The sequence below is a fragment of the Protopterus annectens genome, chromosome 16.part0 (assembly GCF_019279795.1).
Source record: "Protopterus annectens isolate FY-2018-M chromosome 16.part0, PAN1.0, whole genome shotgun sequence".
In the NCBI taxonomy this organism is placed as follows: domain Eukaryota; kingdom Metazoa; phylum Chordata; order Ceratodontiformes; family Protopteridae; genus Protopterus; species Protopterus annectens.
This window is the reverse complement of record NC_056750.1, coordinates 256,119,062-256,134,313: the sequence shown is the minus strand read 5'-3', so window position 1 is coordinate 256,134,313 and position 15,252 is coordinate 256,119,062. Positions and strand designations below refer to the sequence as shown.

At 41.7% G+C, this 15,252-nt stretch overlaps 1 protein-coding gene across 1 annotated transcript in view; it reads left to right on the top strand.

The window, feature by feature from the left end:
- Positions 1 to 15,252, top strand: part of PHF19 (PHD finger protein 19) — a 1,075,260-nt gene that overhangs the window by 691,610 nt on the left and 368,398 nt on the right. The window contains 2 exon segments of the mRNA XM_044058373.1: positions 2,884 to 2,984; positions 11,762 to 11,910. Coding sequence (XP_043914308.1) covers positions 2,884 to 2,984; positions 11,762 to 11,910 — 250 coding nt within the window.

Below are 15,252 nucleotides of genomic sequence, written 5' to 3'. Positions count from 1 at the left end.
TGCATCATTTCCACATACTTACTGTAACGTCTTGGTGGCTGCAGCATTACCACATACTCACTGTGAGGTGTTGGCTGCTCCAGCATTACCACATACTCACTGAGAGGTGTCAGCGGCTGCAGCAATACCACATACTCATTGAGAAGTGGCGGTAGCTACAGAGTTACCACATACTTACTGTGAGGTGTCGGTGGATGCAGCATTACCACATAGTCACTGTGAGGTGTTGGCAACTGCAGCATTATCACTTAGTCACTGTGAGGTATCGCCAAGTACAACATTACCACATACTCGCTGTGAGGTGTTGGTGGCTGCAGCATTACCGCATACTCACTTGAGGTGTTGGAGGCTGCAGCACTACCACATACTCACTGATGTGCTGGTGTTCCAACACCAGCAGTATACTCATTCATCTTTTACTGATGACAAACCACTATCATTGGACCCTGAAGAGACAGACATCCCACTTGAAAACTAGTCTTTCTTCTTGTAGATTAACTTGTTATATTTCTTAATGATTAATGTTTATCTGATAGGCTGTAGAGCTCCTTAGTTCATCCTCACTTCAAGGGAAGTAGTTCCTCCTGAAAAGGATGCTCCATGTAAACCAGTTGGACTTTCATGCAGTCATTCTCTCAGTTAATGCACTGGATTGAAACTTGCAGAGCTGTATTTTATTCAGTCTGAAAACTAGTGTATCATGTGGTACACAGACAAAGAAGCATGCAGTGATTGTGTTTTGCAGTGGACTGGAGACCAGGGCATCCCTTTCTCATCACTTCATATACCTATTGAAGCAAATGTGATGCATATTCCCAGAGCTGCTCCTGCAGCCTCTTCCTGGACTTGAGGATTTGGGGAATATAGCTGGAATGAAAATTCTGAAAGCGAGGACTCCAGAGGTTGACTGTTTGCTACTTAGGATACTGCTGCACTTTTAATCTTCTGCACAATTCAGAAGAGCAGTGGATACTAGTAATAAGTATGATGTTCATTCTGTGGCAAGGGAGAGTGGAATCATTTACACCATCCCATGATTTTTCCAGAATCCATGCTTTGCCACAAAATTCAGGGAAGACCGACCAGAACTTATCCTGCTCTCCCTTGGTGGCTGAAAAAGGTATAGTTTCAGGTTCTCAAGTCCTCAGAGCTCAATAAACTTGATGGTTTGGGGAACCAGAAAGTTCCCATGGATGGGACAACAGCCTGGTTTACCAAACAGCCCGTCTTTTGCTGGGCTGTCTGATTTTGCTGGAACCTGAAGTGTCAGTGGTGACTGAAGCTTCCAAGAAGCCTTTCACCTAAAAGAAATTTCTTTGGCTTCTGGAAGAAGTGCTCCTTTTGAGCAGGAAGTTTTGTACTTCCTCAACTGGTCCGTATGCAGGTGCTATTGCTGTCTGGCAGGTATCATTTGGCTGTTGGTTATTTCTTGGCTTTGGTCATTGTGTCGGCTATTGCTGCAAATTATTAGATTGTGTGTGTGTGTGTGTGTGTGGTGTGGGGGAGGGGGGTTAGGACTGTGGCCCAACACTAGCTGGTCAAGCAGTTCCTTAAAGTAGTTCTGTATTTTCAGACGGCACTAAAGAACTCGTCTTCTGTTTGAAGCTTGAACTTCATGACTAGTAGGCTTTGCCATCTGCATTTGAACATACTGATTCAACATTACTGAAGTTCATTTTCTGGAAAGAGCTTTACCTGCTGGTCTTCACATCTGCCTGCAGGATTTCTAAACTTCATGCCCTTATCTGTAGGAAACTGTTTTTGATCTTTCATAAAGAATGGATGCTCTGTAAGACATCCAGTTTTCTTGTCAACAGTAGTTTTAAAACTTGACTTCAAAGCAGCCTATTTATTTCCATGCTTCTATCATGGAAGGAAACTAGTGATGAATGTAGCTTTCATATTCTCTGTATGTGTTTCCAGCTGAGGTGCTATCTGAAATGTACATCTTCACTCCAGGGAGGGAAGGTCAGGAAGTTGTCAAGTAGACCCTTTCCAAGAAAATTGCTAACTGTATTTTCTTTTGTCTTCAGAAAGCTGACTGCTTATAGGAAATTGCTGCTTTCAGAGTACATTAGGGTCAGGAAAGTATCCGGTGCTTGCAGACAATTATAATTCACCTACTTGGCCATTAGTCCAGACCTTTGTCAGGCATTATTACTTGGTCTGTGAGTTTGAATCAGGCCTGTTTTGATATCTCATTACCTCTGTACTCATTTTTCTGAGCTTTTCCTCTTAGTTGTCCTCTGATGCCATCAACCCTTGAGAGAGTTTACTTTTTGGGATTCAGCTCATTAGTAGAGTCATTGGTGGTGGTGCTGGGAGGGGGTCCTGACCGCTAGATGTAACAGATGCATTCTTAAGCCTACCATTTGCTTTACAGGGAAACCTTCCTGACTGGGTCACGTATGTACTTCCAGTGTTCCTCTGTGTCACTTCATCAACAGCTGCTAGCAGAATTCCCTGCAAGTAGGGCAAGTGTGTGTTTTGTATAGTCTTATAAATAGTGTAGATGTCAGAGCCTTACTGTTTTTCCTTTTCTTGATATGCTGGAATAAACTTGCTCTGTAGTTGGGCATGAGCTGTTGGTCTGAGGAACTAGGCACACTGCTTCAGAGTAGCACGTCGTGTCCTGACATATACAAAAATAAGACACTTCCACCCTTGCACATGAGATCTTCAGGAAACAAAACGCTAAACTGAAGAGTAAGAATAGACCAACCCTGTTAGACACCTGTAGAGCAGAAACTAGTAAAACTGTATCTATTAATTCTATTAACCAACCCCAGAAAGTAGTAACTGTTTCTTTATAGCCATCTGCTTTTGTTTTATACTTGCATTGTTTTAAAAGGTACTTTTCAAGAGTTTGGTTTCTTTTGCTAGGTTATCATCAGAAGTGTCACATTCCCATTGTGGAGGGCGATGCAAGCACATCACTCACACCGTGGTTTTGCCGAAGGTGTATCTTTGCACTAGCTGTACGGGTAAGAGCATTACAGATCCAAAAGCAGATGCCATTTAAAGCTTGCTTGCTTGCTTTTCTATAAATAAAATTGCATGGTAAAAAGTATTTTTGCAGAATGCTTTTTTCCACTTGTCTTTGCTTCTGCAGACCACAACATGTTATCCCCTAGCCCTTTATCTGTCTCTCACTCGTCACCGTATAATTAGCTCCCATTTACCACTCACATTTACTTTCCAGGAGATTGTCCTTATTGACCATAGAGTATGGGTAACTGAGGGCTGTCTTTCATGGCTGGAGGATCTGGAGATTATTTATCAGTAGCGGTTATTCTCCGTGTGTCCTGCATGCATTGGCTGTGAGCAGTAGTGCATGCATACACATGCTTCCATATGTATGCATACCAAACCAAGTCTATGACCCTGGGGTATGCTAGCTGCCCACTCTATGCTGCCATATCTCTGGCCTCCACTGAGGGGGCACCACTTGATCTGGTTGGGCACTGGCTTCTAGGATGAATGAGCTGATCACTGGAAGCTTCGTCTCACCTTCACTGTCCAGTTATGTGATTCTGGGTCTACCTTTGACCTCCACTTAACTACATCAGTCACACTGCCTTCAGACTGTTTGGCCAGCACATTGGTGCAGAAATCTCAAATTATGGGGTTGTACCAGTTATGGGTACACTTAGAGGTCAGGCTTATAATGCAAACTTGCTGAGTTTAAAGCAGCTTTTGTATTTTTATGCTGCTGAAACGTTTGCTAATCAGTAATAAATGTGTACTGTTACAGTGCTGAGGACACTAAAGAATGTTTTACAGCAATACCTCATACCAAAAAAAAAATAAAAAAAGCACAATTATGTCAAAAATGGGTTGTGCATCAGCTGCATATTACGTATGTCTGCGTTAAGACTGTAATCCTCTGAAAATTGATCTTAATATCAAGTTTGCATAATAGTGGGCATAAAAAAACTATAACAGTAAAAATTGGTAACACCCTGGAGAGTAGAACATAGCATTAAATTCAGATGCCTTCAGTTTAGTCCACTTTGTCATCAGTAGTTTCAGGTTAGCCAGTTCAGTGAGAACAAGCCATTGAACTGGACTTAACTCTTTGAGTGCAGCAAAATTCTCCCAGACACAATAAAAGCAGAAGACCAGTCATTTATGCGGAAGACAGGCCTCCTGTCCCCCCCCCCATTTGAGAGCTGGTGTTTCCCACACCCCACAGCACTTACTACATATGCCAGCTCCTAGATCGCGCAGTCAAGAAGATAGGAAAATGGTCCAATGTCTCTTTATAGACATATCCCTTTCATCGTTGGTTTGATCTTTAAAATTAGATCAACTGGACATTTAATGAGAGAGGAGACTCAAACTGGCTGTTACTTGTCCCTTAAGGTAGGTCTGTTCCCAGTGGTCTTCGTTCTGACCTTTTTCTTTGTTTTTCAAACTTTTTGTCAGAATAAGTAAGAATAGTCTGATATTTTGGCGTATTACAGACCTAAAAGGAAATCGTAGAAAATAATTGGACACATCAGTCCTTGCTGAGTATGCTGTGATCAGATATTTACAATTCAGTCGCTTTTACGTCTTTTGTATAAAGTATTTGTATCTGTATAATTGCAAGTACTTAAGGCGGTATGCATCAGTATATGTAAATTAGGAACCATGTAAGTTTTGTGAAATCCAGTTCACTGAAAACAGTTTTGATTGGAAGTTAATTCATTGAAACTGTATTTGGTCCTTTTTTTGTGAAGACGAGGCCCACACACATCCCGCCTCCATACAGCGGGCTGCTCATACTGCATATACTCAGCTGGAGGTTACTGCATCATGGGATTAAGAAAAATCCCCTTATGATGGCCTCTTTGGAAGAAGTACTAACATTCTTTTGGGACCTTATTGTTCATTCATTAGTAAGAAAACAGTCTTAGGCCAGGAGTATCGTTTGCAGTGGCATGACTCTTGGGATCATTGTTCCTGGGCCTTGTCATATGGCTGTTCACTTTTCTCAGGTCACACATTTTCAGTGACATGACTTATTTGATCCACGTTAGTGGTCCTGCATCACCGTTAGTGAATATGCACACCCCAATGATCCCTTGTTCTTTCCAGCTTCTAAAGTCATTTAGTTTTTCTAACATTTGTTTACAGTATTGTTTGTATGTAGTGCTAAATAAAGTAATCAGATGTTTTGAAGTCTTTGTGCATCTACCATCTCACAGATTAAAACATGTACAGATAGTGTCTAATGTGCTTGGATATCAAAGAATGATCCAGGTAGTTGTCACAGTTGTCATTGTTTATATCTGATAACTCTATTTCATTGGCAGAAGTAGCTTGAGACCTACCTGATCACTTAATGCTTGGTGACTTTAGAATCTTGGCCATCTCAAAAACTATCTGGACAGCCTTGTTAAGAAGACCAGAAAATACATGTATAGGCAATTGACCTCAAGACCTGGCTGTAAGTTCTTTTTTGCTTCCCCACTTGCTCACCATCGGTCCTTTCATTCCCTGTTGTTGACAGTGTGGCAAACATCTTGGACGAGAACTGACTGAATGCAGCCATCATCCAAGCAGCCATTCAGGCTGTTTGGTTTTATGGTCATCTGAAGACCATCAGCCTTTTACAGCTTCCTCCCCAGTAAACCATCCAGCCAAAGGAACACACAGACAAGACCCAGTATCACCAGTGATCTTCACTCTGTCTAACCCCCCCCCCCCAACTGCTGCCACTTCCCTCAACCTGTTATTGATACCCTTGAAGCCCCCTTAAGCCCGGCAGTCAGGATGTTTCTAATTTTAGCCAAACTCACCCTTTAATGGCTCACATGCGCACCAGTATCACTGCAAGGGCTTCCTGTGCTCTTATCTACCCATGTCTGTTCCTGCATATATACAGAGAAAGCTAATATCACTGGCTTGGGAACACAAGCCCGCATCCCTGGTTTTTGGCTGTTCTTCACTGGCAAGCCTCCTTTCACAGGTGGCAGACAGCCAAATTGACCACTGACCCCTTACTCCAGGATGGACGAGCCTGCATCAGCTGCTCAGTTCCCAGTCTTCCCTGCCTAGCTCCTCCCACGCCTAAGCTACTGTCTGAACATAGGTTTTCTGGCTTGTGGTCAGTACTTTATTTTTGTATGCCACAAAGCCGGTCATATTTGTGTCTTAATTTTTTGATGTCTTCACTGAATGGCTGTGGAGGTGCAAGAAAGAACATTCCATGTAGCTTAGTTATACAAGACACAACCCAGGCATCTTTGCAGTTCATGCCTCTCTTTAATAACTTCTCAGTTGCATGGAGGCTGATCTTCAGCTCTGGTACTGGATTATCTATTACTTTATTTTTTCTACCATTTCCACTTTGTCTTTAGAAGGACACACATCTACAGGCAAGCCTTCAAAAAGTGTTTCTCCCTAACCCCTTTAAGTCTACCATTATTACAGAGTCTAAGTAACATGAGGGTTCATCATCTTAAGCAGTCGGACAAACTGAGTCTTTCTGTTGTGCTGACCCCACCCAAGAATCTCCCCTATAAAGCTTTTTGATTGATGAAATCTGCCTTCTGTTGATTTACTCTTATGTCCTTTCCTTGTGAATCCTCCCTTTGCTTATCTGAGCCAAGCCGAAGATAAGTTGCGTCATACCTTCCATTGTTTCTGTCCTTAGAAGCTTCATATTTCAGCCTTGGAAATTTTTAGACTTTGATCCTTTAGGTCCAAGGAAGGCTATCCACATTTGTTAACCTATTTGAAATAGAGGTATTACTGTGACATTTCCTAACTCATCAAAGATACCAACGCCAACAACTGTTAGGTTCCCAGTCAGTTGGAATGGTAACTAAGGCCATGATCTACTGGTGGGAGAGGTTTTCTTTTTCACAAACATAATTTTGAGATCCCTTAACTACATTTCCAGTATGGCCCATTTTCTTACTTATTTTTGTTGTCCAAGCCTTGATCTAGGTTGCATTCCTTTCTTAGTCTGTTGAATAAAATGGCAGAAAAGTTGCTGAGCACAGGCTTAAAAAAAACCATCAGCCTCAATGCCACACATACAGCAACCGCACCTGCTTCATCGCATGATTGACCGAATGAGACATTTTTCCTTCCACAAGGAACATGGGCAGAAGATCCATGATGACATTTTTTAGAGCTGACATTATTTTAGTTGACTGTCCACAGTAAATTAGTGGAAAGCTCCAAAAGAAGGAAAATGCATTGACCACTGTGGTAGGCATGAACATCCCTGCCTGGTCTTAAAGCTATTCTGGTATTTTGTAAGAAGAAAGTGCATAAGCAATATCATTGGAGGACCATGTCTAGCCTTTGCAACCATAGATTTTCTACATGCACACTATTAAAGGTTGCTGTGTACAGTTCTGGTCCATGTCCATTTCTCAGTATATGACAAATGACTGCTTAAAGAAAAGATGTCCAGGTTTGCTATAACCTGAAACTCTACAACATGAGATAGGTGGGCAATAGATGTGTATTCAGAGATCATTGTCTTTGATGTGCATAGTATTACCAGCCCCTTATCTACATTGAAAGTTGCAGCTTCTCATTTTTTTTCTTTTTGCATTTCACCACTGACATCAGGACATTTTTCCACCTCCCACAGCTTGTCATCATGTGTTGTTGCTCTGTGGGGTCCTTCCATTTGAAATTAATACCTCAAGGCCATCAAGATTGTGTCACTGCTCATGCTCAAACTGTTTTTTTGTGCCATAAAACTTAACTTCTATGCAATTTCAGCATGTAAAGATTCCAGAGCACTTTTGCATGCATGTGTCCATGCACACAGTGCATGGAGTCTGCTGGCCCTTGTAGTGACTTCAGAGCAATTTTACATGTATGTGCCCATGCACATAGTGCATGGAGTCTGCTGGCCCCTTGTAGTGACTTCAGAGCACTTCTGCATATAGATCTTTGCATGCAATGCAGGGAGTCTGTTAGTCCCACGTAAATTTTGTGTTATTGTCTGATAAGCAGGTAGGGCTGCAGAAGGCTGATGGTCCCCCAGGGAATGATACAAGAGTCATGCACTCCCTATCTCTTCCTTTGAATTAGGCAAGGTACTTGTTGGTCTTTCAAGTCTGTCTTGGCTAAGCATCCTAAATCACCGGTAGTAGGATTGTACACCTCATCCGTTATTAGCAGGCCAGCATTCTTCCAGTCGCTTTAACTGCAGGGATCTGTTTTAAGAATGTCATGCAGAGTTTGGGGAGTAACTCCCACGTTTCCAGTAAGTTAGGTGTTGTCTAATTATTAATTTCATTGACTGTATTTTTCACATCAGTTATGTGCACTTTGACATGGTTGTAATGCAGATAGTTATGCCACCATTAGCAGAGGGGAGCTGGATGTTATTAGCAGACATGATGGATGCTAACTGGCACAGTACTTGACAACCCTACAGGACATTTGTTAATTTTTCTTTAGGTGATTGGTGTTTCCAGTACAAAGTGCTGCTTACTGTCTTTTCTAGCATCCGCAAAGTCAAGTGTTTCTATTTATGTATTTGAGCACAGGAAGGTTTTTTCTCTCCATATATCCTTTATTGTTCCAGTCCCTGGCTAACTGGTTCCAGGTGGCTGCCTTGCATCTCTTGTGGCTTGTCTCAGGGAGATTACTTTTATTTGTTGTCTTCATAACTCATAATGTGAGGGTGTCCCAGTGTACAGTCTATTACTCATAGTTGCATTTGTCATTCCTTTTCAGAGCTATTTCTTGTCTTGGACTCCTGATAAAAAGTTCTAAGGTTGGTGAGTGTCCCCTCCATCCAGAAATCAGTTATAGTTAATTTCAACATATCATGAAAAACAGCAGAAGCTTCTTTCGGATGCAGGATCCATTCATGTTCATTAGAGTTCCCAAGGATTCTGAGTCCTTATCAGAAGCATCTTTGTATATTGTCTTCCTGGAGCTGAGGGCAGTCCTTCTAAGCCTTTAGACCCTGGTTCAGCTCTTGAAGCAGCACGTTATTTTTTTGGAATTGCAAGAAAGATCTGAATAATGAAATGTATGCTGCATATGGGTTTGCAGTACTCATTCCCCTTAATCTAATGTGAATCAGTCCCAGAATTATTATATATAAAAAGGAACGGCAAAGGAAGAGTGCATACCCCACTAGGGTTGCATATCCCCCTGCAGAATAATAATAATAATAATAATAATTTAATGGCAGTGCAGCAAATTTCAAGATTTGTAATTATGTGCAAATTTTGACTTTATTTTTTATAGTTTCACAACTCAGAATTACGGATCTTTCACTTTCGGGGGAAGACGTGGTGGCATGCCACATCCCTCCACAATTAAATAGTATAGTGCATGTACATCTTGAGTCACAGCGCCAGCCCGTACAAGATAGTGTAACAGAAAATGTGTTTCTTTCAACAAGGCAGAGGGGAATGGACCCAGGATGCATCCTTCCTGCATTGGTTTCAGATGCTCTTAATGTGTGCTTTCTTATTTCCACTGATCTCTCATCTACTGTTGAAGTTTTAAATGCTCATTCTACTTTCACGTTTTTTTAAACCTGGCTGTTTGGTGTTTGATCCAGCATGGGCAGTGAAGGTACTACTGCCATCAGACAAGGATCAAGTTCCTTCCATTCAGAGTCTGACTTTTCAGTGAAAGTGATCCACTCCCCATATCTTTCACTGGAGTCTCAGAGGATGCTGACAAAAAGGCGTCTACTAGGGCCATTTCTTAGAAAAGGTTTTCCATGTGGACTGCTAAGCCTATCTCTTAGCCTGTAAAGCCCTAAGACAGTCATGTTTCACTCCTCTTTTTAATTTGGTGCTTTGTTGGTGTAGCAGTGATGTCCAAGTTTCAGCTTTGTCAGTCTTTTATGATTGTCTGCTTGAATGGACCTTTGCTCAGCACAGTCCAGTTAAGATGTTCCTTTAAGGGGAAGCTTTCATCTTTGGCTTCTTGTTGTCTGGGGCCTAAATGTTGTAAGTTACCATGTTGTCCTCTGCAGCCTTTGAGTCTGCTGGTTCTGTGATCTTTAAACTTGGGCCTTGGAGCATTCTTTCTCTGCTGGCTTTTATGATCACTTATAGTTTGGAACTCCAGGTTGTCACGTGCACGAAATCCTGCCTGATCTTTCATATGGATTAGGTCTCCCTCAGGAGCAGCCTTCGATGTCTTTCAAAAGTTGTCTTTAAAGTGTCCCTAATCCAGCTTGTTTACCTTTCAGTCTTCTGTCCCAAATCCAAAGCTTAGACTATGAAGTAAGATGAAGTGTATTCTACAAACATTGGATGGACATCGTCTCCCATTTTCTCTTAAAGTTTGTAAGTTAAGAAGGAGAGGTCATTTGTTTGCCTTCTTATGCAGGTAGGGAAAAATACCCTCTCTGTGTAACTAACCCAAGGTACTATGTTTTGCTCTCCGTACGAGAAGCACACCTGTGGGATAATGCTGTCAAAGTTTGCTCCAAGAGATTAATGGCTGATTCAAAACTTTTATCAGGAATTTTCCTGCAGTGCGCATTTGCTTCATGTCCCAAAAACATGTAGGTAGATGGATTTGAAATCCTAGATGTTTGTATGTATTGTTTATATAACTTACAAAAGACTGGCGTCTTGTCTAGAATTGATTTCCTGTCCTGTGTTTGGAGGAATAACCTCTAGTTCCCTGTAGCCCTGACTTGCATAAAGCGGATAATGAAGATGGATGGATGGGTATTAGTGCTGTCACATGATCTTCAGAACCTGTTATCTCTGTTCTAGGAACTGGATGTCCTTTGTGAAGGCTGTGATTTGGAGAATATTTTTCTCGTGTCTTGGGTCCGTTTCATCCATGCCTTCCATTGTTGTTTTGATTATTTCTGTCATTCTTCCCTGAATTCATCCCATTGCTTAGTGCCTACTGAAGTAAGGTATTTTAGATACAAGAGTAGTTACTGTATCAGTTGACATTCAAAAGGGTCTGTTGAAGTGGGCACATTTTCACTTGCTGTCCATTTGTTTGTAGTTCTATCTTCTGCTGTGAGTCTGACAGAATGTTATACTTTGCTGTCATTGTAGTTGCTTACAATTTCTGTTATAGATCATATTCAGTCTCATTGGGAAGTCAGGAAATGTGCATCACTGGGGTGTGTCCACACTGTGATTCTGGTCCTGAGATGCTGACATGGGCTAAAGGGTGTGTGTCTTTGAACATGGAATTTGGGAAGAATGAGGAGCTATGTGAGAAGGTTCCAGAATAATCCCAGTAGTTAACCCTGTGTGCAATGTCCTTAAATATCAGATAATATTGTAAGCACTAGCATGCTCATAGTTGTTATAATCCTTAACATGGGATGCAGGCAGCTTTATCTCAAAATGATACTTGCAGGTACTTGCTTTGCAGCTGGTCAGCATTGCTTATGCATTCATTTGCTATTGCATTGTTTTGGCATGTTATTGTACAAATCATTAGGATTCAGGAACAGCGCATCATATACTGAAAGTAGTAAAAATCAAGAGTATTAAGAGAACAGAAAAGGGAAAAATGTAATGCTTGCTTGAATTCTACTAGTATGTTAGCGGGAAAATACTATAGTCTTAGTTCCAAAATACTGCTGCAGTAAATGTAATATGATGGTAAATCTGTTGAGTTGTAGGCCAAATGTTTGGTAATTATTAGATCATAATCTTGAAGTTTTTTCTTTTGTTATTTTTGTATAAAGAAAATTAAATTAGTTTCACTTTTTCTCAAACTAGTTTTATCTTTAGCATAACAGCGGATGTAATTTTTAATGATTTGATATTACCTCACTGCTTTGTTTTAATAGAAAGGAGGTGCATTGAAAAAAGGGACAATCGCAAAAGCTCTCAGCATCGTCAAAATGGTGCTGCCGTACAGCCCAGAAGATTTAGTGTGGGACTCAGGACACAGAACCAATCATCAGCAATGTTACTGCTATTGTGGAGGGCCTGGAGAGTAAGCAAACTTTCTTTATTCCATATTTTTATTTCATGTTTGGGAGCAGTCAGCAATATTATGCTACAGATACCCTTTAGCTGAATAACAGTTTCATTATTCAGTAACGCCCTTAACATGGTATTTGACATTTTAATTGGGTTCATAGGTGAATACTAGCCTAACTGCCCTAAAGGGCCATTTTAAGCCTAGCCTTAGCCAGCCGGAGGTCAGAATCAAACCGTGTACCTTGTGTCTATGAGGCAAAGACCTTAGCCATTCAGATTATTATCCTGCAATTAATTTCATGGGGAAATTAAGTTGCTTTCACTTAGTTTTGTCATAGGCTTTCATCGAGAAGTGTGGCACTAAGCTGGGAACATGCATCCAGCTCTGAGCACGCCATACTTTTTCTAACACCCATGTGCAAAATGGGAAAAAGGGGTTGAGAATGGATTGTTGGAAAGTTCTTTCATTCAAAACCTAAATTTCGTAAATCTTGGAAGTGTTCCTAGGGTGACCAGATCAACAGCTGGGATCTGTACAAGAATTGTCTGTATTGTAGGAAGAGGAGCACACCATTAGCACTTATCACAGTTGTCAATGTTGCCACCCAGCCATTTGTAGAAGAAGGTGTAAAAAGCTAGAAGGCTACATCACTTCACAGAAGATGGTATTCTTGGAATGTGGTCCATTTAAGGATTTACAAGAGTGTCACCCATGTGAACACAAGTTAGGACAGGATTGAAGTGAAAATCCAAAGATTTGGAGAATCCATACCTGTGAATTCCTCCAGCATTTCATAGGTTCATAGGAGGTTACTAGGCTAATGCCTCTAGGGCCTTTACAAGCCTAGCCGTGTAAAAAAACAGAGTACCCTTATTAACCATAGTTCGGTGGTCATTCTTAACAGAGCGATTCTGTAATCAGCACTGATTGCCCTTGTCCATGAGGGACATAGGAGCCACCCCAGGGTGAGTTTACAGTCACCCATCCAATTGTCAAGATTGCACGTAAATAGGGTCATTGAGGAACTCTGCTTCATTTGGAGTGGGAGCTTATTCCAGAGGAGCAGCAATCTATGTGAAACATGTCTCTCTCTCCAGCATGTTCTGTTAATGTCACAGGCTAGGTTGAGATCCCTGGAGCGAGTTATTCTTGTCCCATTTGATTTGCAAATGTGCAGCATTTCCATTAGGGCAGGGTCTGAGACTGCTGTGTAGGTCAGGCACAAGTCGCCTGTCAGCAGCCTGCTGTATGATACAGAGTACAGTGACAGGGCTTTCAATCTTTCCATGCATGTCATGTTTTGTAGCCCGAGATTCTCTTGGTTAGAAACCTCTGTGGTCTGTCCAGTTGGTGCAGGTGTCTAGTGAGATACCATACAGAAGGGAGCATTGTACTCAATTAGTGGTCTGATAAGGGTCGAGTACACTGGAGTTATAACTTCCCGGTCTTGGATGCGATGCTTTTATTTATGAGATGCACAATGTAGAATGCTTTTCTTACCACTACTGGCACATGGTGATCGAAGTTTAAGTTGCTATATCAACCTGTTTTCCCAAGTCGCATACCACTGAGTTTGAACTTAGAGGGGTGCTTATGTATATCCTAATTAGCAGGGGTTACTTCTTTTCCAAAGGGGATAATGAGTTTAGTCTGTGGGTTTGGCACCAATCATTTTTCTGTGTCAGCCCTTTCTGTAATATGTTAACATTGTTTGGGGGCTCTGTGATTGTGCCCAGTTTAGTCATCTGCAGGCTTGGCCATCCACATTTGCCTGGATTTCAGAAAAATAGATTCCAAACAGTATTGGGCCGAGCACAGATCCTTGTGGTACCCCACTAGTAACTGATCTTCTGGTGGAGGAGGACTCCCCAATTTTAACAGTGTGCATTCCGACTCTGAGCCAGTTGGCTACCCATCTAGTAATGTATGGGTTGGTCCCCAGCTAGGAGAGTTTCTCTATGATACCTGAATGGGGTTTTGTGTCAAAGGCCTTGGCTTAAATCATGATAGGCAGTATGTACTGTTTTGCCCTCATCCAGGGCTTTGGTGACATTCTCAAAGAAGTCCAACAGGTTTAATAAGCAAGATCTACCCTTGACAAAACCAAACTGAGTTGGATCAAAGGTTTGAAGGTCACCTATGTCCTTGTGGATAAGGTCCATGATGATTCTTTCCATGGCATTGCAGATAAGGCTGGTCAGGCTTATAGACCAATAGTTCCAAGGGTTTGTGTAAGGGGATCAATGTTGCTGTTGTCCACTCTGCCGGAACAACGCTGGTTCTCAGGCTGAGGTTCTCAGGCGGAGTGGCTCTGCTAGGTCATGTGTTAGATTGTTTGTTTAGTAAGCAGCCTTGGGATGTCATCTAGTCCCATGGAGGCCATATTTATGGCCTTGGAAGAGTGCTTGTATAACCTGTTCTTTGGAGATACTCCGTATCGGACTGGTATCATGAATGCTTTGGGGTATGTCTGGTGGGGACAGGGGGTGAAGTTATTGCTAAATCTGTCAGCTAACAGGTTGATGATATCCACAGGTTCAATGTGAGTGGTACCCAACTGGGCATTCCCTTTTAAGGTTTGGATATAGCTAAAGAATGCCTTGTGATTGTTTTTAGCTAAAAATGCTAATTTAGCCTCAAGATATCTGATTTGCTTGTTCTAGCTGTGGAGGATATTCTTCCCCTGTTGAGTAAGCTGTCTCCTATTCTTAGATATCAGTTCTTTCTTCTGTTGTAGAACTTACAGTCCACCAGGGTGGCTTGTTTTTATGGGAAGACCTACTTTTGTTCGTGTTAGGTACACCCAAGTCAATGTATTTGTTTAAGTGGCTATATAGTGCATTTGTGTATTCCTCTACATCGGCGTCATTGTTGACTATATTGGCAGGAGCTTTGAAACTTTTTATCCCATTGCTTAGTAAGCAATAGTTTGTTTTGGAGAAGTGTTTTCTTTTTTTTTTCTTTTTTACTTCTGTGTAGATGTCAGGTTTGATCTTTACTTCAAACGAGACAGATTTATGGTCTGACCTTACCATGGAGGGCAAACACAGGGGGTAGTGCAATGAGTCTCAAGTTGAACACTAGGTCCAGGACATTTGAGCCCCTAGTGGGGGTGCAGACCAACTGTTCCAGGGTATTTGATTTGACAAAGCTGATTAACCTTGTAGCGATTATGTTAATACTCATGTCAGATGCCCAGTCAGAGGGAGGATAGTTGAAATCTCCCATGACCAAGGTGTTTGGCTGTATACTGAGCGACTCCAGCAAGTCCAGGTAGGTGGTGTCCTTCTCCTGGTTCATGTTGCGGGACCTGTAGCTAGCGATGATGTGGAAAGGTATTTTACCTATAGTTAA